Source organism: Bombina bombina, chromosome 9 (assembly GCF_027579735.1).
Source record: "Bombina bombina isolate aBomBom1 chromosome 9, aBomBom1.pri, whole genome shotgun sequence".
Classification (NCBI taxonomy): Eukaryota; Metazoa; Chordata; class Amphibia; order Anura; family Bombinatoridae; genus Bombina; species Bombina bombina.
The window spans coordinates 132,607,558-132,632,603 of record NC_069507.1 but is presented as its reverse complement, the minus strand read 5'-3'; the positions used below and the strand labels follow the sequence as shown (position 1 = coordinate 132,632,603).

Genomic DNA, 25,046 nt, shown 5'->3' with positions numbered 1-25,046 from the left:
AGCAAACTTTTTAATAAAAGTAAAATAGAAAGTTATTTAAAATTGTATGTTTTATCCAAATCATGAAAGAGAATTTTGTGGTTTTCTGTCCCTTTAAGTGTTTCCTTCTGAGGGGCCGGACTTGTTTGTGTGTTATATATTGCACTGCACTATTGCACATTTCACTTTTGTCTGAGGAAGGTTAATCTGTATGAGCAATTAAGCACTGTGCTCTAAAATATCTACAATAAAAAATGACACTTTATTGACAACATTTTAAGTGTTTTGCAGTCCAGGTACATACCCATCTAAAGTCTGTTGTGCATGTTTTCTATATTGCTGTGGCCAATCATAGACAAATATAAATACACTCCTGCACTCACCACGCAATCACTGTGTAGAATGTTGCAGGGTAAGGTTTCTAAATCTTGTATGAAGCACTCCTGCCTCTTGGGCAGTGTACAAAAGCATGATTTTAAGAGTTAAATAACAAGAAAATAAATAACAAATGTACAACATTTTAGCGCTTTTTATTAGTATTCTGTTCTAGGTGTATTTAACTACATACTATTATATATATAGAGCATGTAACCTGTTTTTGAATAATATAGGATAGTTAGTTAACCCTTTTTTTATATTTATTATTGGTTGATTATTTAATTGATTGATTGATTGATTGATTGCTAACTTTGTGGTGCCAACATACTGGTACAGTAAGTTATTCCAATTGATTATAAAGAATGTTTGTTTATTATAGGGCTGATATTTGGAGGCAGACCTGAATCAAGACCTAAATTTCCTCTTCCCTTCCTTAATATTGGGGTGGATTCTCATCATGAACATGGGGGGCACCATGAAGAGATTTTTGTCAAGGAGGAGATAAAAGCTGAATACTTCTGCCAGGGCCCCTGTAAGGATGGATGGATCTCTCACCTCGGTCACTGTCATATCTACGTGCCACAGAAACTCAACTGGAAGGATGCAGAGGTGAATAATGCTGCCATAGAACAGTTTTCAGTTCAAAAGGCAATAGATACTTATGGGGATAAACTTACAAGTGGATAGGTATTTAACGCTCCTGCTCGAGCGTTAACTCAGCTAGAAGTAAGCTTTTTGAGCACGTCGGGTAGTGCTCATATTACAAGTTGAAAGTAAACTGTTTTTGCTCACGAGCTAACCCAACGAGCATAAAAAGCCTTAGAATATAGCACGCACAGGGGTGGATCCAGAGCCCAATATCGGGAGGGGCAATTTGGCAGATTATATTTTTGCAAAGCGCCCTATCATCTTTGTTATATAATAGATATTACTTCACACTCCAACTTCCTCCAGCAATACTTATTACATGTATTGTATTAAGTAGTGAAATTATAATCCATATTTATTAAAAGATAGATAATCCTTTTATTATCCGTTCCCCAGTTTAACATAACCAACACAGTTATGTTAATATACTTTTTACCTCTGTGATTACCTTGTATCTAAGCATCTTCTGACAGCCCCCTAATCACATGACCTTTTATTTATTATCTATTGGCTTGCATTTAGTACTGTGTTGTGCTAAATCTTAAATAACTCCTCGGGCGTGAACACATTGTTATCTATATGGCCCACATGAACTAGCAATCTCCTGTTGTCAAAAAGCCTCCTGTTATAGAGCCTTTGAAACAGGGGAATTTCAGAGGTTTAAATGTTATAAAGTATATTAATCTAGCAATGTTGGTTGTTCAAAGCTGGGGAATGGGTAATAAAGGCGTTATCTATTTTTTAAACAATAACAATTTAGTGTAGACTGTCCTTTAAACAGGAATGCATGCATGTTTCAGATCAAATTTAACCTCTTGATTACCACAGATGGTTAAAAAGATTTGTTATCATGCAATGCAAACAAAAAAGAGTGTAGTATGACTGTCGAGTAAGCTAATTGTTGAATATTGTTTATATTGTATTTTATGGGTCTCAGAATGTTACAAGGTTCATATAAATAATAATGTAGGGATGCACAGCATATTCCTGGAGGAATAGTATGCTAACCATATGTGGTAGAGGCACTATGAAATGCAGAATTATGTTTTGAAAATTTGTTTTGCAGGAGCATTTTGCGTATGAATATGTATGCATGGGTTCTTGCCAGGGAATAAAATGTTCCTGGAGGTGTTTTGCAAACCCTTTTCTTTAAGAGCTTACAGGATCCTAGTAACAATACACCATAAATTAGGGTAAAATCCATACATTAGACAACATGAAAAAAGAAAAGCACGATTTGTATGAGTATAGTTGCCAATATTTGAAAAAAAAAAAACTTCCAGGGACACTTTAGAGCAGAGATACACCCATTTATGGTTTCCATAGATCCACCCATTCAGAATAACCACATAAAATACTAGTAGTATTATTTAGTCGCGGGTGAAATCATCAAGCTCATTTCCCTTACCCCTTCTCAAATGTGTATGTATGGGTGTCTATGAGTATGTGTGTGCATACATGTGTATGTCTCTGAGTATTTGTGTGCATGCATGTGTATGTCTGAGTATGGGTGCATGTGGTATGTCTATGAGTATGTGTGTGCATGCATGTGTATGTCTGTCTATGAGTATGTGTGTGCATACATGTGTATGTCTCTGAGTATTTGTGTGCATGCATGTGTATGTCTGAGTATGGGTGCATGTGGTATGTCTATGAGTATGTGTGTGCATGCATGTGTATGTCTGTCTATGAGTATGTGTGTGCATGCATGTGTATGTCTATGAGTATGTGTGTGCATGCATGTGTATGTCTATGAGTATGTGTGTGCATGCATGTGTATGTCTGAGTATGCGTGCATGTGGTTTGTGTCTATGAGTATGTGTGTGCATGCATGTGTATGTCTGAGTATGTGTGCATGTGGTATGCGTCTATGAGTATGTGTGTGTATGTGTGCATAAGCTTGGGTGATATATTTTTGTTTATTGGTCCATAGCCATGACAGTGAGGTGCTGCCAATCTTCTGTCCAAAAATATTTCCTAATTTGTCAAAGTGACCTTATAACTCATTTGTAAATGAAGTATACTTTATTAAAAATTAGTTAGCTTTTATTGACATTGAATATGTTAAAGGGACAGTCTAGTCAAAAATAAACTTTCATGATTCAGATAGGGCATGTAATTTGAAACAACTTTCCCATTTGCTTTTATCATGAATTTTGCTTTGTTCTCTTGGCATTCTTAGTTGAAAGCTAAACATAGGAGGCTCATATGCTAATTTCTTAGCCCATGAAGGCCGTCTTTTATCTGAATGCATTTTGACAGTTTTTCACAGCTAGAGGGCGTTAGTTCATGGGCACCATATAGATAACATTGTGCTTATGCCTGTGGAGTTACCTAGGAGTCAACACTGATTGGCTAAAATGCAAGTCTGTCAAAAGAACTTAAATAAGCGGGCAGTCTGCAGAGGCTTAGATATAAGTTAATCACAGAAGTAAAAAAATATATATTAATATAACTGTGTGGGTTATGCAAAACTGGGGAATGAGTAATAAAAGGATTATCCATCTTTTCAAACAATAAAAATTCTGGTGTACACTATCCCTTTAATTTGTGTAATAAATTAGCATAATTACCTGACAAATTACTGGCATACACTGTAACTCCAATAGAGACTATTTGGTGAAATGTTTTTATGAGCTTTTGAATTTTGTAGAGGTTATGCGTAGTTATGCCTCAAAACAGAGAATACATTAAATGTCCTCATACATTTTTACTAAAAATAGGGGTGCCCATGGGCATTGCCAACCCAGCAGTTACTTCCTCTAGTGCCCAGTGACGATAGATAAGTAGACTTTAAAATGTTAGATAAGTAGACAAGTGCTGTTAGATAAGTAGACTTTAAAATGAGAAAATATGGCTGTACAACATCTCAAAAACCTATCAGAACCTCCATTCTCTCACTCACCCAGCATGAAGTAGGGCGGCACAGTGTGTTGTATAAATCATTTCTCACAGCCCTGCTACCCGGCTCCTTAAGGCAGATGCACAGAGATAGGAGAGAGTTAGCTGGCCCTGGGTGTGGTGAGGCATATCTGCTCCAGCTCTGCTCGCACTCCCAGAGGGCCAGTAGGGTAGACATGATGACAGACTTGGCCATTGAGGCGGTGGGATGTGGAGAGGAGGCGCCTGCCAGGAAGAGCAAGAAAAAGGGCAGCATGTTGAGCGTGGCAAAATCCTAGTGGGTGGGTAGCTCCAAACTATCAAAGAACAGACACACACCCTTAACTCCAGGCTAATCGTATGCGCTGTCAAAGTTCCCCCTGAGAAAAATAACCAGAACTGATGTTATTTCTGCGTTGGTTAACAAGGAACCTAACAATTCAGGTCAGTTCAGGTTCTGGCTGTTGAGGGGCAGTTGCCCCCCTCGGGATCTACCCCATAGAAGTCACACCCTACTCACGCTCATACATGATCCCATATTCTCCATTGCATTAACCTGACATGAAAATATAAATATTTCACATTCCAAAGTTCTTCACATAGCAGAATATGTTCTATTTATTCATAAATACATATTTATATATGTATCTGATAGTATTTTGCACAATATATATCTATATCTATGTATATATAGATAATTATATTTAGGTATAGATATATACAGATGCATATAGAAATATTGATTTAAAAATACAAAGAACATATTCTACTATGTGCAGAACATTGGAATGAAAAATATTTACAGTCAATAAACAGTATAACACTTTATTAAAATTAAATATTGCATAAATATGATTTTTCATGTTTTCATCTACTTAACCTATATACAGTATATTTTGGGGCATATCTATCAAGCACCGGATAGAGCTTGAGGCCCCGTGTTTCAGGCGAGCCTGCAGGCTCATCAGAAACACCAATTATGAAGCAGCGTTCTAAAGACCGCTGCTCCATAACCTGTCCGCCTGCTCTGAGCAGGCGGACAGACATCGCCGCAATTCAACCTGATCGAGTACGATCGGGTTGATTGACACCTCCCTGCTGGCGGCCAATTGGCCGCGATTCTGCAGGGGGCGGCGTTGCACCAGCAGCTCTTGTGAGCTGCTGTTGCAATGCTGAATACGGAGAGCGTATTTCTTTCCGTATTCAGCGAGGTCTGGCGGACCTGATCCGCACTGTCGGATCAGGTCTGCCAGACTTTGATAAATAGAGGCCTTTGTATGTATGTACATATGTATTTATGTGTATATAAGTCTGTAAATACACATATAAATACATAAATACATCTACACATATATATATATATATACACACACACACACACAGTTTTAGACATGTATATGTATATATCTCAATGTTAAAGTCCTTTGCCTGCCTTTTTTTATTACACCTGAGACATCTTATATTTGAGCACTTATTACTTTTTTATGCAATATTTTTTTTTAATATTTTTTTTATTAAAGGGTGTTATTATGAATGTAACTGTACTGTGCAATGTATTTTTGATATGTTTTCTGACACTTTTTTTGTTTCGCAAAACAGCTCTGAGATTACACAATCCTGACGTGCATTAACTTCAATTGCACCCAAGCGATTACATTTACTTTCAACTTGTAATACGAGCAAATTATCTGAGATAAACCCCTTTCCGCTTGCTAGTAACTTTTAGTGCTCCATTTGTAATCTAGCCATTAATCGTAGGTGTTTGAAACTGCAGCACAATAGTATGCAGCATTCTAATGTGATGCAGTTTCCAGAGTTAAAAAAGCAGCTTTATCATTTTTTTTCTTGCTAAGATCTGCACCACTATTTGCCCTAGCTTCCCTGTCAATCAAGCAAGTATGTAATAGCAGCATGTAGATAAACATACAGACTGACATCTGAGAGCATTTTAAATATGACAATTTATTTATTTTTTATATTGGAAAAATATACTACTGACTTTCACGCCCCTTTAAATTATGTATGAAAAGATTTAAATTCCAAATAAATGTTTTCTTCTGTGAAATGTTTTATATAGTAAATTGATAGGGATATGCAGATATTCGTTTTTGTTTTTTTGAAACTAATATCTGAATGAATAAACTAATTTGAAGAATAAAGAATAGAACTTATAAGTATAATTGTTATTTTTTAATTTAGGTGTATTACTTACCTGTAGCATGCTGGGGAGCCGCGCTATTCCTCTTCTTCTTCATAGACTTCAGGACTGCGCTAATACTCCTATTAGTCCAGCTCCCCAGCACGCTATAGGATTATTAAAATTGCGGATCCCTTCTCCTTAAGCACAGGAGAACTTCTTTACAGATTCCAGGGCTGTGCTATTAGGAGAATTAGGGCTTAGACTCTGTGAAGAGCGTTTAGATTAGCCACGCCCCCCCTCCCGCACTAAAAGAGAAGGTATCAAGTATCAAAGTGACCAGAGTAGAGAGAACAAAAATTAATGTAAATGTTATCAAATATTCATTATTTGATTTATTTTAAACTAACCAAATAGTGCAGCACACAAATATTCTAAAAAACGTATTTTTCAGAATATTCGTTCCGAATGATTAGTCCTAAACTAATTATTCAGTGCTGCACAAGTTTACCATGTATCATTACAAACTAGTATAGGCAGCAGATATGTAATACTCACAAGTCTCTTGTTCAAAGCTTAGGAAATCAAATGAGAATAAAGACGTGGTAGGTTGTTTTCTTATTGAGAAAGAATGATCATTTTTTCATTAGTTATTAACACAAAACACTACATTAAATGACTTTCAAACCACTGTTAATTATGTATGAAAAGAGGTGAATTCCTTCTGTGAAATGTTTTCAATGTAAGATTGATATTTTACTATGTGAAATGTAAACTTAACTTTTAGCTATGTATCTAATTTAATATTCTGCATTGTAGGAAATTCTTTTATGAATAGTGTAACCCAGGGGTGCCCAATAGGTAGATCGGGATCTACCAGTAGATCCCAAAGGTGCTGCTGGTAGATCGCAGCCGATTTTATCAAAATGATGTGGTCAAGTTATGCAATCTCAACACTGGGGCGGGAGTGGAGTAAGGTTGCTACCGCAGTGTGTGAAGGTCATTAAACAATCTGATGGTCGGACACGAAAAGTGCTACAGGATTGGATCTTGAGGGACATTGATTTCCACCAATTTTTGAATGACAACACAATTGACTTATAAAAAGCATGGTTGAGTGAGTACTCTCCCAATGAATATGGCAGTATAGTATAGTTAGGAGGGTAAGCGTCAATAAATGGAAAAAGTAAAGTCAGAGGCTGCTGTGCTATGCTAAGGAAAAGGAACAAGTCTGATTGACGTCTGGCAAATGGAACGTGTTGACCCGGTAAGAAATGGTATACATGGCGCGCTATTGAAATTTATTTGTGTAAGCCTCACTGGGTCATATCCGGCCAAGCCAGTGCAGTGTTTTGTAACATGGCACAAAGGGTTGCTCCTGTTAACCCAAATTAAAGTCAGTGCTACTTTTGTCGTCAGGATAATCGGTTGTATCTTTATGTTTTTGCACATCCATGTGTTGCTAAATCATGCAACCTTAAAGGGATATGAAACACACTTTTTTTCATGATTCAGATATAGAATATGCAATATTAAACAACTTTATAATTTACTCCTATTATCAATTTTTCTTCATTCTTTTATTATCTTTATATGAAAAAGCAGGAATGTAGGAGCCAGACTATTTTTAGTGGGTAGATCTCATTGAGCTGGTCATTTGAAAAGTAGATCCCAACACAAAAAAGTGTGGGCACCCCTGGTGTAATCGCTACAAAACAAACAATACTTAAAATTCTATCATCTCATGCCAAGTTATGTAGCTGATAAATGATCAGGACTTTTAAAATATTTGGGATTAAGGGATGTAAAAATCATTTTAAAATGTATTTTTTTTTAAACTAAAATAATAACAAAAGGTCAAACCAAAAATATCCTTCCAGCACGATAGATGGATGGACGGATGGATCTAAAAATATAGTGCAAGGTTATTGGCAAAGGAAAATAGATTTTGTCAGTGTTACTTAGTTAAAGATTACAGGTTTTATAAGATGGTTAATGTGAGGTTTGAAAATATGTTCAAAGGTGATTCAGCAGCATACAACATTGTGGAGATGGAACTTGCTGAGCTGGTGGGTGCTGATTCATTTAGCTATAAATATGTTTAACTCGATGTGACACAGTAAGAAAGGCATGATAAAATGTCAGAGAGGTCACATATAAAGTCAGTCACATTTAGTACAGACCTATACAACAGAGGGCTCTGGTGCAAAATTATTTGGGCCCCCAAAGGTTACTCCCTAGTAAGCAATTGTAATAATATACATACTGCTCTGTATAATGATTTTGAGTAGATAGATAGATAGATAGATAGATAGATAGATATATGGACCTGCAACCTACACTAATAAAAGGCACCCATCAATTAGGATTGTACACATTCTGTGCATGCCTATGTCTAGCTGGCTGCTTTGGGCCCCCCAGTATTTGGGCTCCGGTGCCACTACACCTGCTGTACTAATGGTAGTTCTGCCCCTGGTCACATTCCAGCTAGTAATAATAGAATAAACATCTTTGTGGACCGCAATGGTGAGTTTTTGTTGTTGTTGTTGTTATTACAAGTTTAGATTTGGGGCTCAATTTATGTAGCTGCAGATGCAGCCTAAAGGGCAGTGCAGTGTATGGTTGTTCATGGAAGTCTGCAACTGCAGCCTCTTTGTGTAAAGTTCAATAATAATAGATTGATACTCCCAGAGATAACAACTCCTCCTCTTGCTCACTCACCATGAGCTTAGACGGACAAGTTCCCTGTAAGGGATCATTGTCAGTTCATATATTAATAAACAGGGGCATGGGATTCAGATAGAGCCTACATTTGTAAACAAATTTCCAATTTACTTATATTATCAATTTTGCTCATTTCTCTTAGTATCCTTTCTTGAAGGAAGCTAACTGAAAACATTAGTAAGCCAATGACAAGAAGCATATATGTGCAGCCACCAATCAGCAGCAAGCGCCCAGCTCCTGAGCCTACCTAGATACGTTTTTAAACAAAGGATACCAAGAAAACAAAGCAAATTAGATAAAAGAAGTAAATCTTACATGAAGATGGTCTAGGGCAGGGGTCAGCAACCTTGGCTCTCCAGATGTTTTAGAACTACATTTTAAATGATGCTTAGGCAGCTTAAAGACAATTAAGCATCATGGGAAATTTAGTTCTAAAACATCTGGAGAGTCAAGATTGCTGATGCCGGGTCTAGGGTTATGAAGGTTCAAGAGGGTTATTAAAAGTAGAGAGGAACAGAGATAAGAAAAGGTTAATGGGCACTGTATGTATCCCTGAACAGTAGAGTTTTTAAGGAGCACTAGACTTTGATAACTAGGAGAGAGTCTTGTGGAACAAGGCAAAGAGTTCTAAAGGTTTAGGGCCATTCAGGAAAAGTATTGTAGATGTGAGGAGGCAACAAGAGAGGAGGAGAGAAGGTAGTCATAAACAGAGTGAAAGAGATGGGAGAGAGAGTATCTTGAGACAAGACCATCGATATGTTAGAGTGGTGTTATTGAGGGCCTTGAATGTTAGGAGCAGGATTTTGTGTTTTATTTTGGAGGCTAGAGGAAGCCTGACAATTTGCTTTTTTAGATTAGTCCAGTTATTCAACCATTCAGTATGTTTATCCCCCTTTGCTGTGGGCAATTAGGAACAGATACAAGTATGCTCCTGCACCAATCTAATTTATCTCTTTACCTTTATCATCTTTTTGAAAAGTGGAAAAATCACTATTTCTTTCATAAGGTGGCGATAGAGTCCATGAGCATTACTCTTGAGAACTCTTGGCCACTAGGAGGAGGTAAGAATTCACAAAGCTCTAAGAATATTTAATCCCTCTCACCTCTTTGGTATTCCAGCCTTTTCTTTCCCTCCACTGGACAAAGGTGAATAATTAAGGTACCCAAGATTCTTCATTTAGCGGGGTCTTCAGACTGATTTGAGGACCATTATACCTCTCAGAGAGCTGCTGCTTCAGACAGAGGGGAGTTTGGAGTTTTGAGCAGTGACACAAATCACACCCAGTGACTAGTTAGTCACAAGCCTGTGACAGGTGTCGCAGGGACCAGGCCCTTAGCATCCTCTTGTTGGGCCTTTGATATACTCCACATATAGATCCTCTGCTGTGACATTCACAGCACTGGAAGGGTTCTCTACTGAAAGCAGTCATTTCTGCATCTATTAAGCACAATAGAGTGGGCGCATCTGAGGTAAGTGCAACCATTTCATGCATACATAAATGTTGAGGTTCATCATAGCTGGGGACATATATATACACCAGACTAACTGAATTGTGGTATATGACTATGTTACATACTAGTTTTTTGTACAATGGGAGAATGTTTTTAAAATGGAATACTTTGTGTTTTTTACTTTTTCTGCACTTTATGTTTTTCTCTTTTCAGTTTAGCGTACTGGACTATGTGGTGCACTTGTAAATATAGCCAGTTGGGGGTCAATTTATTATTGTGCACATGGACATGATACGATGTAGCGTATCTTGTCCGCGGCACATCGATAAATTTATCATTGCACCAGCAGTTCTTGTGAACTGCTGGTGCAATGCTGCCCCCTGCAAATTCGTGTCCAATCGGCCGCTAGCAGGGGGTGTCAATCAACCCGATTCGACTTCAGAGGTGGCGGGAGAATTAAGGAGCAGCGGTCTTAGGACTGCTGCTTCTTAACTTCCGTTTCAGGTGGAACTGAACCGGAGTGGGTAGGAAGCAGCATCCGCTGCTTCATAAATCGACCCCCTGCTCTGAGGTATGAATATTGTTAGCACATATCAGGCTATGTTTTGTGTGGTGGGATAGTGCTTTTCGTCCCCTGTAGTTCCCACTAAGTTAGCATAGTCAGTGCTTTAATGCTCATCATGTAAGCATGTGTCGACCTGGTTAGTGCATGCCATGGTTGCGCACATCAGCCTTTAAGGTGGGCTCAGTAAAGGCTCCCTTTTGTGCATGCTTTTGACAGTGTGAGTTGGCATATTTAGTAGTACCTGCATTAATAGCGCACATTGGCCTCTGTTGTTAGCACACTTTGGATTGAATTTATACACACTGTGATACAGCCTAACTTTTGTGCGGGTGAGAGCGCATGCCCTGGGCTATGTGAATTTTCTTTATATAGACTATTTTATTTAACTATTTTGTGTGCGCTGCCAGCTCAATTTTTATCAACGCTATTGCAAGCGTCTAAAAGCCATCTTAATGTTACATTTTCTGGTTTTTCTGCATTTTAGAGATCAGATCACCTTAGGATGTTTTCAGACTGATACCTCAGGTTGTTTTCTGAAGGTGAGGTTTCTATTATTATCAGGAGTCTTTCAGTGATCAAGACACCTCTTTCATGTTTAAGATTGAATATTTTAGTTCTTTGCTTAAAGAGGTTTTATATACTTTAGGTGTCCAAGACACTAAAACATCTGTGGGAAAAATCTTTTTCTGTTTCATACTACAGGAAATATGCTAAGAATCATCTCACCAGTGCTTTGTCCAAGCTTAGTCACGCTATATCCAATATTTAAACCAATTTCTCCTCTTTGGAACCTTAATTTGGTTTTTACAAGCTTTTCTTTCGAACTTATGCATGATTTGGACATTTACTCATCTACTTGGCTAAATGTATGACTGGGGATCATGGGAAGTGGGAGGGATTTAAAAGCTCTGGTGTGTTGGGGTGTCTTTTGTCTCCTGCTAGTGGTAACAAGGGGAATTCCCACACATAATGACACATGGACTCTCACCATCATGAAAAAAATTAATTTATCAGGTAAGCATACATTTTTATTTTTCAATGGTGTGCCTAACCATGTATACTTGAAATACATCCCTGTAGTGAAGCACTACTGTGGTAGTTGAAGTGATGTATTAAAGTTAACGGTTTATGAGTACGGCTAATGCCGAAACGCGTAAAACCCTTTTTTGTCTGTGTGCTACCATGACTGTTTATTAAGATATTTCAGTAAAGCTGCTATTTTTTATATTTTTGGATATCCGGGATACTTTCTTCTTTTTTGTATTAAAGTTAACACACCACTCTAATACTCTTTATATTGAGTACTCCAGACCCTGAGATTAAGAAGCAATGTTCAATATAATTGTTGTTTCTGAATTAATCGTCTACTGACTTCTCCAACTTTCCCATTATTCCCTTTTTTGTTATACTATCCGGCTTTTTATCTTATCTAAAATATATCATTCTTATTTCTTACAGAAACACTGCCAGTCTCTTTTTAAACGTGCTCATCTAACCAGTATCCTGAATGAGGAACACAATCGTTTCCTAATGGTGCTTGCTCAATCTCAAAACTCACAAAGGGAGACGTTCTGGACCGGGAGAAGCAGTGAAAGGGTAACCTATGTCTAAAGCAACAACCCATAATAACTAACATGAGCTTCACTGTTTTCAAGATTAAAGGGAAATGAAACTGAAAATTAAACTTATGATTCAGAAAGACTATGCAATTTCAACCAACTTTCCCATTAGGTCTCTTATCAAATTGGTTTTATTCTCTTGCTATCCTTAATTGATGAGCATACTTAGATAGGCTCAGGAACATGAAGGTGTCCTAAGCACTATATATGACAGCAGTGTTTGTAACAATGTCTTTAACAATGTTATACATTGTGGAGTAATATAGGGCAGCAGTGCTTTCAACTATGTATATCATTGTTACAAATATTGTTGCAGCATATTGCTCAAGACGCATGCACACTCTTGAGTCCACCTAGGTATGTTTTCCAACAAAGGCTATCAAGAGTACAAAGTAAATTAGATAAAATAATTGTTGTAACTGAATGCTGTAATAAATTATGTCAGATTAATTTACCTCATATTTTCTTAGCTCACCAGAGTAAGTGCTCTATGAACAGCAGTTTACCTTCAACTACTGTCATCATCTGCGTGCACGGGGGGGCGCTCTACACACCTTTAAAGGAAGGAGGTAAAGGGAGAAGGAGGGAGAGAGAGGTAGGAATAACTGTTAGGAAAGGGATCTGGAAGGGGAGGGGGGAGGGTATTGAGGGGGGGCAGCTACACTACAGAAAAAAATTGGATTAGCACAAAAAAGTCTAAAATTTAGCAAACTGGGTACTGGCAGCCAGTATCCAAGATGGCGGCAAATAGATAGAGGGGGGTTTAGAGAGCTGTTGGGGGGGTCAGGGAGGTTGGGGGCTAAGGGGGAGAGCTGTTTGAGGGGGTCAAGGGAGGGATCAGGCGGTGGGATGTGTCAGGTGGGAGGTTGATCTCTACACTAAAGCTAAAATTAACCCTACAAGCTACCTAATTAACACCTTCACTGCTGGGCATAATACAAGTGTGGTGCGCAGCGGCATTTAGCGGCCTTCTAATTACCAAAAAGCAACGCCAAAGCCACATATGTCTGCTATTTCTGAACAAAGGGGATCCCAGAGAAGCATTTACACCCATTTGTGCTATAATTGTGCAAGCTGTTTGTAAATAATTTCAGTGAGAAACCTAAAGTTTGTGAAAAAGTTAATATTTTTTTTTATTTGATCGCATTTCACGGTGAAATGGTGGCATGAAATATACCAAAATAGGCCTAGATCAATATTTATTGTTGGCTTCTAAAAAAATATATATACATGTTAAGGGATATTCAGGGATTCCTGACAGATATCAGTGTTACAATGTAACTATCGCTAATTTTGAAAAAAAAAAAAAAATGGTTTGGAAATAGCAAAGTGCTACTTGTATTTATTGCCCTATAACTTGCAAAAAAAAGCAAAGACAATGTAAACATTGGGTATTTCTAAACTCAGGACAAAATTTAAAAACTATTTAGGATGGGTGTTTTTTGGTGGTTGTAGATGTGTAACAGATTTTGGGGGTCAAAGTTAGAAAAAGTGTGTTTTTTTCAATTTTTTATAGTAATTTATAAGATATGATGAAAATAATGGTATCTTTAGAAAGTCCATTTAATGGCGAGAAAAATGGTATATAATATGTGTGGTTACAGTAAATGAGTAAGAGGAAAATTACAGCTAAACACAAACACGGCCAAAATTTAAAAACAGCCCTGGTCCTTAACGGTAAGAAAATTGAAAATCGGTCTGGTCACTAGGGGGTTAAAGGGACATGAAAGTTGTTTGTTTGTTTTTCTTTTGTGATTTAGAAAGAGCATGCAATTTTAAACAACTTTCCTGTTTACTTCTATTATCTAATTTGCTTCATTCTCTTGATATCTTTTGTTGAAAAGCATACCTAAATAGGCTCAGTAGCTTATGATTGGTGGCTGCATATACATGCCTCATGTGATTGGCTCACCCATGTGTATTGCTATTTCTTCAACAAAGCATATCTGATGAATGATGCTAATTAAATAAGGCCAGATTTTGTTTATAGCTGAACCAGTGCAAAAGTGAAATCAGCTGATCAGTAACACCATGGTTACTTACCAACTTTCATCAATCAGCTTATTACTTCGCCTATGCACTGGTTCAGATATAATGAAAACCTGGCCAGTTTTGCTAAAATAAAAGTTGAAAATGTAGCATTAAAGGGACACTGAATCCAATTTTTTTTCTTTCGTGATTCAGATAGAGCATGCAATTTTAAGCAACTTTCTTATTTACTCCTAATATCAAAATTTCTTCATTCTCTTGGTATCTTTATTTGAAAAGCAAGAATGTAAGTTTAGATGCTGGACCATTTTTGGTAAACAACCTGGGTAGTCCTTGCTGATTGATGGATTAATTTAACCGACCAATAAACAAGTGCTGTCCAGGGCCTGAACCAAAAAATAGCTTAGATGCCTTCTTTTTTTAAATAAAGATAGCAAGAGAACGAAGAAAAATGGATAAAAGGAATAAATTAAAAAGTTGCTTAAAATTGCATGCTCTATCTGAATCACGAAAGAAAAAAATGTGGGTTCAGTGTCCCTTTAATTCATAATGAACAAATGTGGCCAAGAATTTTTGTTTCTGAGAAATTTGCCAAAGTAATCACTCACCCTAAAACTGACAGCCTGTTTAAAGCAACTGTTTGCTTAGCGATATTTGCAATTTTTTCTAGTTGTGCATGTTTTTGTGACCGGGGTTTACCTTGAACTTTCCAACATTCTTTTGTTTATTAACTATTTACTAACTACCTAGTTAAAATAAACACAAACTTCCCTGTGAAATTAAACATAAGCTGCTTTACACTAAAAACTTACATTACAAAAAATAAAAACACTAAAATTACAAAAAAAATTAAAAAAAACTACCATTACAAAAATTAACAAACGAAATTATCCAAAACAATAAAAATTATTCCTATTCTAATACCCTGTTTAAAAAAAAAATCCAAAATAAAAAACCCTAATCTATAATAAACTATCAAGGGCATTGCCCTAAAGAAATCAGCTCTTTTTCTACAAAAGAAAAACATACACCCCCTAACAGTATACAAACCCCCACCCCCAAACCCACAAAATAAAAATAAAGTAAAACCTAATCTACCTATTGCCCTGAAAAGGGCATTTGTATGGGCATTGCCCTTAAAATGGCATTCAGCTCTTTTGCTGCCCATTAAAAATAAAAAATGGCTATTTAAAAACCTTAAAAGGGTATTCAGCTCTTTTAAGAGTGCCCACTCTAATCTAAAAACAAACCCACCCCAAAAAACCTTAAAAAAAACCTTAACTCTAACCCCTCTTTAGGTACTCATAGTTGTTGAAGTCCCGCTTGAACGATTTTCATCCCGGCGACTGCATCTTCATCCAGGCGCCTCCATCTTCATTCATCGAATCAGCCAATAGAATGAGAGCTGCTTAAATCCTATTGGCTGATTTGAACAGCCAATAGGATTTTAGCAGCCCTAATTCCTATTGGCTGATTCAATGTTTTCAGCTAATAGGAATGCAATGGTACCCCCAGTATAAAAGGGGTACCTTGCATTTCAATCCTCAGTGTGTGGCAGACGATCGCATGAAGAGGACCTCCACGTCGGATCGATGCACCTCCGCCTGGACCTCCTCCCAGACTTCGGCCTGGACTTCCGTCTCCGTGCATCACTGCTCCGCCTTTGCAGGGATTAAGAAGATGCCGGTCCCGTGATGGATAAAGATGCCGCCTGGATGAAGATGGAGCCGCCGGGATGAAGATCGTTCAAGCGGGACTTCAACAATTGTAAGTACCTAAAGAGGGGTTAGAAATTTTTTTAAAGGTTTTTTTGGGGTGGGTTTTTTTTTAGATTAGGGAGGGCACTCTTAAAAGAGCTGAATGCCCTTTTAAGGGCAAGAAAAAGAGCTGAACGCCCTTTTAAGGGCAATGCCCACACAAATGCCCTTTTCAGGGCAATGCCCATACAAATGCCCTTTTAAGGGCAATGCCCATACAAATGCCCTTTTCAGGGCAATGGGTAGGTTTTTAAGATAGTTTTTTTTATTTTGTGGGTTGGGGGAGGGGGTTTGTAATGTTAGTGGGTCTTTGTATTTATTTGTGAGCAAAAGAGCTGATTTCTTTAGGGCAATGCCCTACAAAATGCCCTTTTAAGGGCTATTGGTAGTTTAATATAGATTAGGTTTTTTATTTTGGGGTGTTTTTTTTTTTTTAAATGGGTATTAGAATAGGAATATTTTTTATTATTTTTAATAATTTGTTATTTTGTGTAATGTTTTTTTTTTTCGTTTTGGGGTGTTTTTTTATTTTTAGAATAGGCATTTTTTTATTTTTAATGGGCAGCAAAAGAGCTGAATGCCCTTTTAAGGACATTGGGTAGATTAGGTTTTACTTTATTTTTATTTTGTGGGTTTGGGTGGTGAGGGGTTGTATACTATTAGGGGTTGTTTGTTTTTCTTTTGTAGAAAAAGAGCTGATTTCTTTAGGGCAATGCCCTACAAAAGACCCTTTTTTGGGCCTACAAAAGGCCCTTTTAAGGGCCCTTGGTAATTTATTATAGATTAGGGTTTTTTATTTTGGGGTGTTTTTTTTAAACAGGGTATTAGAATAGGAATAATTTTTATTGCTTTGGATAATGTCATTTCTTATTTTTATTTTTTGTAATTTTAGTGGTTTTTATTTTTTGTAATGGTAGGTTTTAGTGTAAGGCAGCTTAGGTTTTATTTCAGAGGTAAGTTTGTATTTATTTTAACTAGGTAGTTAGTAAATAGTTACTAACTATTTACTAACTAGTCTACCTAGTTAAAATAAATACAAACTTACATGTGAAATAAAAATAAAACCTAAGCAAGCTACAATATAACTATTAGGCTATATTGTAGCTATCTTAGGTTTTATTTCACAGGTAAGTATGTAGTTAGTTTTAAATAGGTATTATTTAGTTAATAATTGTAACTTTAATTTAGCTCTATTTTAATTATGTTAAAGTTAGGGGGTGTTAGGGTTAGGGCTAGGTTTAGGGTTAGGTTTAGGGGTTAATAGTTTAATTTAGGTTGTTGCGATGTATGGGACTGGCGGTTTAGGGGTTAATAGGTTTATTTAGTGGTAGTGATGTGGGAGGCCAGAGGTTTAGGGGTTAATAACGTTATTTAGTGGCGGCGATGTCGGGGAGCGGCGTAATAGGGGTTAATAAATTTTATTAGTGGTGGCGATGTCGGGAATGGCAGATTAGGGGTTAATAAATTTACTTTAGTGTTTGCGATGTGGGAGGGCCTCGGTTTAGGGGTTAATAGGTAGTTTATGGGTGTTAAGTGTACTTTGTAACACTTTAGTTATGAGTTTTATGTAACAGTTTTGTTGCGTAAAACTCATAACTACTGCTCTCAGATTGTGGTACGGATCGTGTCGTTATAGGGTGTAACGCAAGCTTTTTAGCCTCACCGCAAAACCCATAATGGCAGCGCTATGGAAGTCCCATGCAAAAACATAATTTTTTTAAGTGCGGAACTGACGTTGCGTTACAGGTTAAAAGGCTATACCGACAAGACTTGTAATGGCTGCGTTGCTATTTAATGCTGAAATTAAAGTTAAAACAGGAATGCACAACTTGTAATCTAACTGCATGGTATTTATATGAAACACATGAACTAATGCCCCCTAGCTGTGAAAAACTGTCAAATGCATTCAGATAAGAGGCGGCCTTCAAGGGCTTAGAAATTAGCATTTGAGCCTACCTAGGTGTAGCTTTCAACAAAGAATACGATGAGAAAAAAGCAAAATTGATGATAAAAGTAAATTAGAACGTTGTTTAAAATTACATGCCCTATCTGAATCATGAAAGTTTAATTTGGACTTTACTATCCCTTCAATTTTAAAGGATAGACAGTCAAAATACTGGACTGTCCAGTAAAATTGTGGACACCTAGGGATCCAACACGTATGCCATACAAGTTGTGAATTTATTCATTTTTTAAACTCTGATATATTAAAGGGTCATAAAAGTATGCAAAGAAAATGCTCTGTTATATATTTTAGTAATATTCCCTGTGTTTATTGAAAGGGACATGAAACCCAAAATATTTATTTCATGATTCAAAGAGAAGACAATTTTAAACAACATTCCAAATTACTTCTATTATCTAATTTTCTTCATTTTTTTAAATATCATTTGTTTAAGAAATAGCAATGCACATGTATGAGCCAATCACATGAGGCATCTATGTGTAGCCACCAATCAGCAGCTACTGTGCCTATTTTCAACAAAGGATATCAAGAGACTGAAGCAAATTAGATAATAGAAATAAATTGTTAAAATTGCATGTTCTTTCTAAATCGTGAAAGAGAAAATGTAGGTTTCATGTCCCTTTAACTATTTATTTAACCCCTTTGCAAATATTAAAGTTATAGCCAGAGTAGCAATGTACTACGGGGAGCTAGCTGAACACATTTAGTGAGCAAATGACAAGAGGCACATGTGTAGCTACTAATTAATTTGATAATAGAAGAAAATTGAAAAATCTCCTAAAATTGCATGCTAAGTATGAATCATGTAAATAAAAATTTTACTTTCATGTCCCTTTAACATCTAATTTTAGACTCATTCACATAACTTCCAAAATCAAATCATGATCAAAATATCATTACTCTTCGATCACACTGATAAAATCAACATTAAACCTAATTTGCTACTGTAGTGCTCTCGAAGTAAGTTTCACAACTATCGTAAGTTTAAGGACCACTAAAGTAGAAAAATTACACCTTGTTAGAACATTTATTTGTATCACTAGCGATCCTGCAACTCAATATGTTTCATTCCTGCAAAAGGTTAAACACGTAGTTAAAGTACAACTTAGGAGCTACAGAAAACTGTTGTTGGTCCCAAGCATAAACTTCCGGTGAACCAATTGTGCAGCTGGGTTGTTTGTTTACTGCTGCTGATTGTGTTACTGGTTGTTTCCGCTCAGGACCAGTAGAGTGTTTAACCCATTGTGGAGGTTAAACACATAGAGCTGAATGGTCACCAGTTATAAATGAAATGCTCGAACAAAATAGAGCATTTAATTTTTCCTCCATAATTGCCCTTTCGATTTAATTTAAAATGAGTTAATCATCAAACATTTTAAACGTGTTAAATCCCTAGAACGTCCTAAATCATTATCAAGTCAAATAGATTAGGATTTCACATTACACTAACTTTGAAAATAAACATTAGCCTTAATGGGGAATTCCAGTCAAAATTGGGATCCACATGGATGCATTTCAGTTTTGAATAGAAAGATATAGCTGTTTTAAAAGTGTATTTAAAGGGACACTGAACCCAATTTTTTTCTTTCGTGATTCAGATAGAGCATGACATTTTAAGCAACTTTCTAATTTACTCCTATTATCAATTTTTCTTCATTCTCTTGGTATCTTTATTTGAAATGCAAGAATTTAAGTTTAGATGCTGGCCCATTTTTGGTGAACAACCTGGGTTGTCCTTGCTGATTGGTAGATAAATTCATCCAACAATAAAAAAAACTGCTGTCCGGAGGTCTGAACCAATAAAAAAGCTTAGATACCTTCTTTTTCAAATAAAGATAGCAAGAGAACGAAGAAAAATTGATAATAGGAGTAAATTAGAAAGTTGCTTAAAATTGCAGCATGCTCTGTCTGAATCATGAAAGAAAAAAATTGGGTTCAGTGTCCCTTTAACTATGCTCCATGCACAACACTTGCACAGAGAGCCTAAGGTGCTTGTATCATCTGGTAATGACTCAATGTGTTAAAGTGATAGTTTTTAAAATGCTAGGATTTACCAGTGCAACAAATAAAGGGGACTTTCAGTCATGAAGTATAAAATGGCCTCACTCTCTTGGTATGCTTTGTTGAAGGAGCAGCAATGCACTACTGGTTTTTAACTGAGCACATGGGGGAGCCAATGACAATCTGTATATATGCAGCCACCAATCAGCAACTAGAACCTAGGTTCTTTGCTGCTCCTGAGCTTACCTAGATAAACTTTACAACAAAGGATAACAAGAGAAGGAAGCAAATTAAATAATAGAAGTTTGTTGGAAAATTGTTTTAAATCACATGCTCTTTCTGAGTCATGAAAGAAAAAAAATTGGGTTTCATGTCCCTTTAAAATATCTTTATTTAAAATGAAACTATTGGGCAGTTTGGAACTACATTTTCCTTATTTTGTTAATGTGGTCAATTCACTGAAACCAAATTCAAAGACCGCACCATATTTTGTATCCAAAATTAACATACCAAAGTATCCTTGTAGTGGTATATAATAAATATTTTCTAAATGCACCCAATGATATCAGAAAGTCTGCTTCACTGTCTTTTGCTTTTCTGTGTATAAAAAGAAACTCTGAGCTTGTGACAATGTTATTGCCTGAAGGATACGTGCAATCATCATTATGACTAAGAACCTTAAAAAAAATAAGGTGTTGCCTTTTAAAGTAGAAATTTATTCTATAAGATCTATGGTGTCTTTCTAGTTCAGGAAAAAATAGATATTTGAAAAATGTGTAAAGCAACCATACTGCCATGTTTGCATACCTTTCCTAATTCCTTCATGTAGTTTATGCTTTGGTACTGATTACTGGTATTAAGTAATTGTACTCATGTCATGCTATGATAAAATATAAAAAAAACAAAAAATTTAGGTGTACAGGCTGTGCGAGAGGGGACTATAGTGTTTGTGAATTCAAGTTGCATAACCATAGGGCACCTACAGAAAGTGAGCATGTGGCTCTGAATTGCCTTCACTCTGAATGCAAATAAACAAATTCTCTTAAATCTTAAAATTATAAGGGTTTATTTTGTTTGTCATTCTACTGTCTTTCTTCACTCTAATTCTATGATATGAGATTTCTTTTTTACCAAAACATAAACCGTGTGTGTGCAAGGGTGAACAAATACCTGGCACTGTGTGTGCAAGGGTGGGCGAGTGCCTGGCAGTGTGTGCACAAGGGTGAGCGAGTGCCTGGCAGTGTGTGTGCAAGGGTGGGCGAGTGCCTGGCAGTGTGTGTGCAAGGGTGGGTGATTGCCTGGCAGTATGTGGGCAAGGGTGGCCAGTGCCTGGCAGTGTGTGTGCGAAGGTGGGTGAGTGCCTGGCAGTGTGTGTGCAAGGGTGGTCGAGTACCTGGCAGTATGTGGGCAAGGGTGGCCAGTGCCGGACAGTGTGTGTGCAAGGGTGGGTGAGTGCCTGGCAGTGTGTGTGCAAGGGTGGGTGGGTGCTTGGCAATGTGTGAGCAAGGATGGGCGAGTGCCTGGCAGTGTTTGTGCAAGGGTGGGCGAGTGCCTGGCAGTGTGTGTGCAAGGGTGGGTGAGTGCTTGGCAGTGTGTGTGCAAGGGTGGGCAAGTGCCTGGCAGTGTGTGCACAAGGGTGGGCAAGTGCCTGGCTGTGTGTGTACAAAGGTGACCAGTGCCTGGCAGTGTGTGCAAGGGTGGGCAAGTGTCTGACTGTGTGTCTGCAAGGGTGGGCAAGTGCCTGGCTGTGTGTGTGTGCAAGGGTGGGCAAGTGCCTGGCTGTGTGTGTGCAAGGGTGGGTGAGTGCTTGGCAGTGTGTGTGCGAGGGTGGGCGAGTGCCTGGCAGTGTGTGCACAAGGGTGGGCAAGTGCCTGGCTGTGTGTGTACAAGGGTGACCAGTGTCTGGCAGTGTGTGCAAGGGTGGGCAAGTGTCTGACTGTGTGTCTGCAGGGGTGGGCAAGTGCCTGGCTGTGTGTGTGTGCAAGGGTGGGCAAGTGCCTGGCTGTGTGTACAAGGGTGGGCGAGTACCTGGCTCTGTCAGTGTGTGTGCAAGGGTGGGTCTGATCTGAGATATGATGTGAGTTTGGTGCTTCAGTGTCAAGGGTCTTGTCTTTGGTGTTATGTAGGCATGTGTCTGACAGTAAGGTGGTTGCAAGGCTAGGGATCTGAATATAAAGTCTGATGTGGATATACGGGTAGGATATAATCCCCACTTTGGTAAAGTTGCAATTCTTTCAGAAACTTCCTGTAGCAAGTGAGCTGACAAGCTACCCAAAAGCTTTTGTTATGCCCTTTTCCCCTCATGGGTAGCTTGTCAACTCACTTGCTTTAAATTTCATAACTCAGCTCTCTTCCTGGTGCAAGTGATCAGAAAGAAATCTGGAGCACTGTCACAGAAGAACAAGGTGTACAGAGCAAATGAGCTCTGGCATACAGGCAAATACAGGAGCCAAACTTCTTTTTATGAGTCTCCTCACCTGTAAACCTACAGGAAGTTTCTGAAAGAATTGCAACTTTACCACAGTGGGGATAAGATCCAACCCATGTGAGTCATATAGCTCATACTATTGAGGTTAAACCAGGTGAGCAGTTTTCAATATATAGCTTAATAGCATTATTGAAGTGTTGAACATACTACACTATGGGCTAGATTTATTAAAGCCCTACGGCTGCAAGTTCTCACAAGAACTTGCTCGCCGTCATTTATCAAGCAGCGGTCACCAGACTGCCGCTTCCCTAACCTCTTCGCCACCTCTAATGTGGCGAAATTCAATCTCCTCTGTCTAGTCAGACCGAGGAGATTGACAGCTCCTGCCCGCGCGTGATTGGCTGGGCGCGGACAGGGGGCGGGATTGCACGTGAGCGCAAAATTGCGTTCGTGTGCAATGGCGAATACCTGCGGGTAATTTCGCCCCGCCACAGGTGAGCTGAGGCGTACAGGGTCGCGTATACGCGCCCCTGTACGCCTCAGCTTTAATAAATCTAGCCCTATAAGTCTTACTGTCTCTCTCCCTTATCTCCCCTTTCTTCCTTTACCCACCCCCTCTTTCCTTATGAGCACAGTCTTTGATCTCCTTTCACCATGAACATTTTCTTAAGACATCCTCCAAGTGTGGCACTGAAGGATACAGTCTTATAGAAGACAGCAGCCTCATACAACCTTATACCTGTTTAGTTATTATTGAAAACACCCTAACAAAGCTAAGTGATCACCTTTAAAATAATTGGTAAACTCCAAAATAATAATAATATATATATATATATATATATATATACATAATCAAAAGTAGAAAAAGGAAAACATTATAGGACTTTGGAAAATCCTATAAAAGAGAGGGTATTCAGCACTCTTTTATAATCAAATTTATTTATTTAGAAAGATGCATTATGTGTGGAATTTATATGAACATATCCATACAACACATACAAAATTTCCTGCACAATTAGCTGACCAGCAAAATAAAGACATAAGGGTAAATTTATTAATGTGCAAGCAGACATGATACAATGTAGCGTATCATGTCCGCCGCACATCAATAAATGCCGACAGCATACGCAGTCAGCATTTATCATTGCACCAGCAGTTCTTGTAAACTGATGGTGCAATGCCGCCCCCTGCAGACTCGCGGTCAATCGGCCGCTAGCAGGGGGTGTCAATCAACCCGATCGTATTCGATCGGGTTGATTTCTGTCTGCGACCTCAGAGCAGGCGGACAAGTTATGGAGCAGCGGTCTTTAGACTTTTGCTTTGTCATATAGATGTGGGGTAGCAAAACAGTGCTGCCCAGCATCTATTTGACAAAGCAAAAGTTCATAAGCCATCCAGGCTGTCGTTTCACAGATTGGCAAAGATTTACATGCTACTTGACACCTGAGTAGCTGTATCGATTATCAAGGAAAGAAAGAAATTATGGTTGAAACCTCATTTTTGCAGCACAAGTAATGAACATTTATAACCGATACCAATCTCAGGAGGAGAAAAGCGACACAAGAGGGGTCGCATCTACCTGGGAGATCGGATCTATAAAAGCGTGCAGGCAGCTAAGGACGGCCTCAAGACAAAAGGGTCCTTCAGGCAATCAGCTGTCTCTTACCTTAGGAAGTGTTCAACCCGACGCGGGTAAGCTGTTTTGGATGAGGACACCTGTGAGTACAGCTATCCTGTTGAAGCTTTGGTAAGAATGCCAAGTAAACCTTGTGCATCACAATTCTGGAGACAGGTATGTGCTGTTTAGCATGAGACGGGCGAAAGCGGAACCCTGTACAATTAAAGGGACACTAAACCCAATTTTTTTTCTTTCATGATTCAGATAGAGCAGGCAATTTTAAGCAACTTTCTAATTTACTCCTATTATCAATTTTTCTTCGTTCTCTTTCTATCTTTATTTAAAAAGCAGGAATGTGATGCATAGGCCCATTTTTGGTTGAGAACCTGGGTTATGCTTGCTTATTGATGGGTAAATGTAAGCCTCCAATAAGTAAGCGCTATCCATGGTGCTGAACCTAAAATGGGCTGGCTGCTAAGATTTACATTCCTGCTTTTAAAATAAAGATAGCAAGAGAACAAAGAAAAATTGATAATAGGAGTAAATTAGAAAGTCGCATAAAATGTCATGCCCTATCTGATTCATGAAAGAAATAATTTGGGTTCAGTGTCCCTTTAACTTCAGTGATATTAAACTGAATATCAGACTTTGCTTACACACATTGGGCTCCATTACATATGCGGCATCGCCCGCAAAAGCCGTTTTTTACGCGGTTTTGGTATCCAATATACAGAGTTGCATATAAATGCAGCACGTATATTTCACCCGTCACCCGCAATTTTTACTCCCATAAGCTAACATGGGACCGCGTTGCAAATCGGTATCACAAATTCAACGCAAGGACTTACGTGGCGAAAATGGAGAAATTTTACTCCATTTTCACCTCGCCACACAAAGGCAGCTGC

General features: G+C 38.0%; 1 protein-coding gene across 1 annotated transcript in view; it reads left to right on the top strand.

Annotated features, from left to right (window-relative positions):
- Positions 1–25,046, top strand: part of LOC128640072 (lectin) — a 33,261-nt gene that overhangs the window by 727 nt on the left and 7,488 nt on the right. Inside the window, exons 3-4 of the mRNA XM_053692397.1 lie at positions 737–966; positions 12,222–12,359. Of these exons, the coding sequence (XP_053548372.1) occupies positions 737–966; positions 12,222–12,359 (368 nt within the window). The remainder of the gene's footprint in view (positions 1–736; positions 967–12,221; positions 12,360–25,046) is intronic.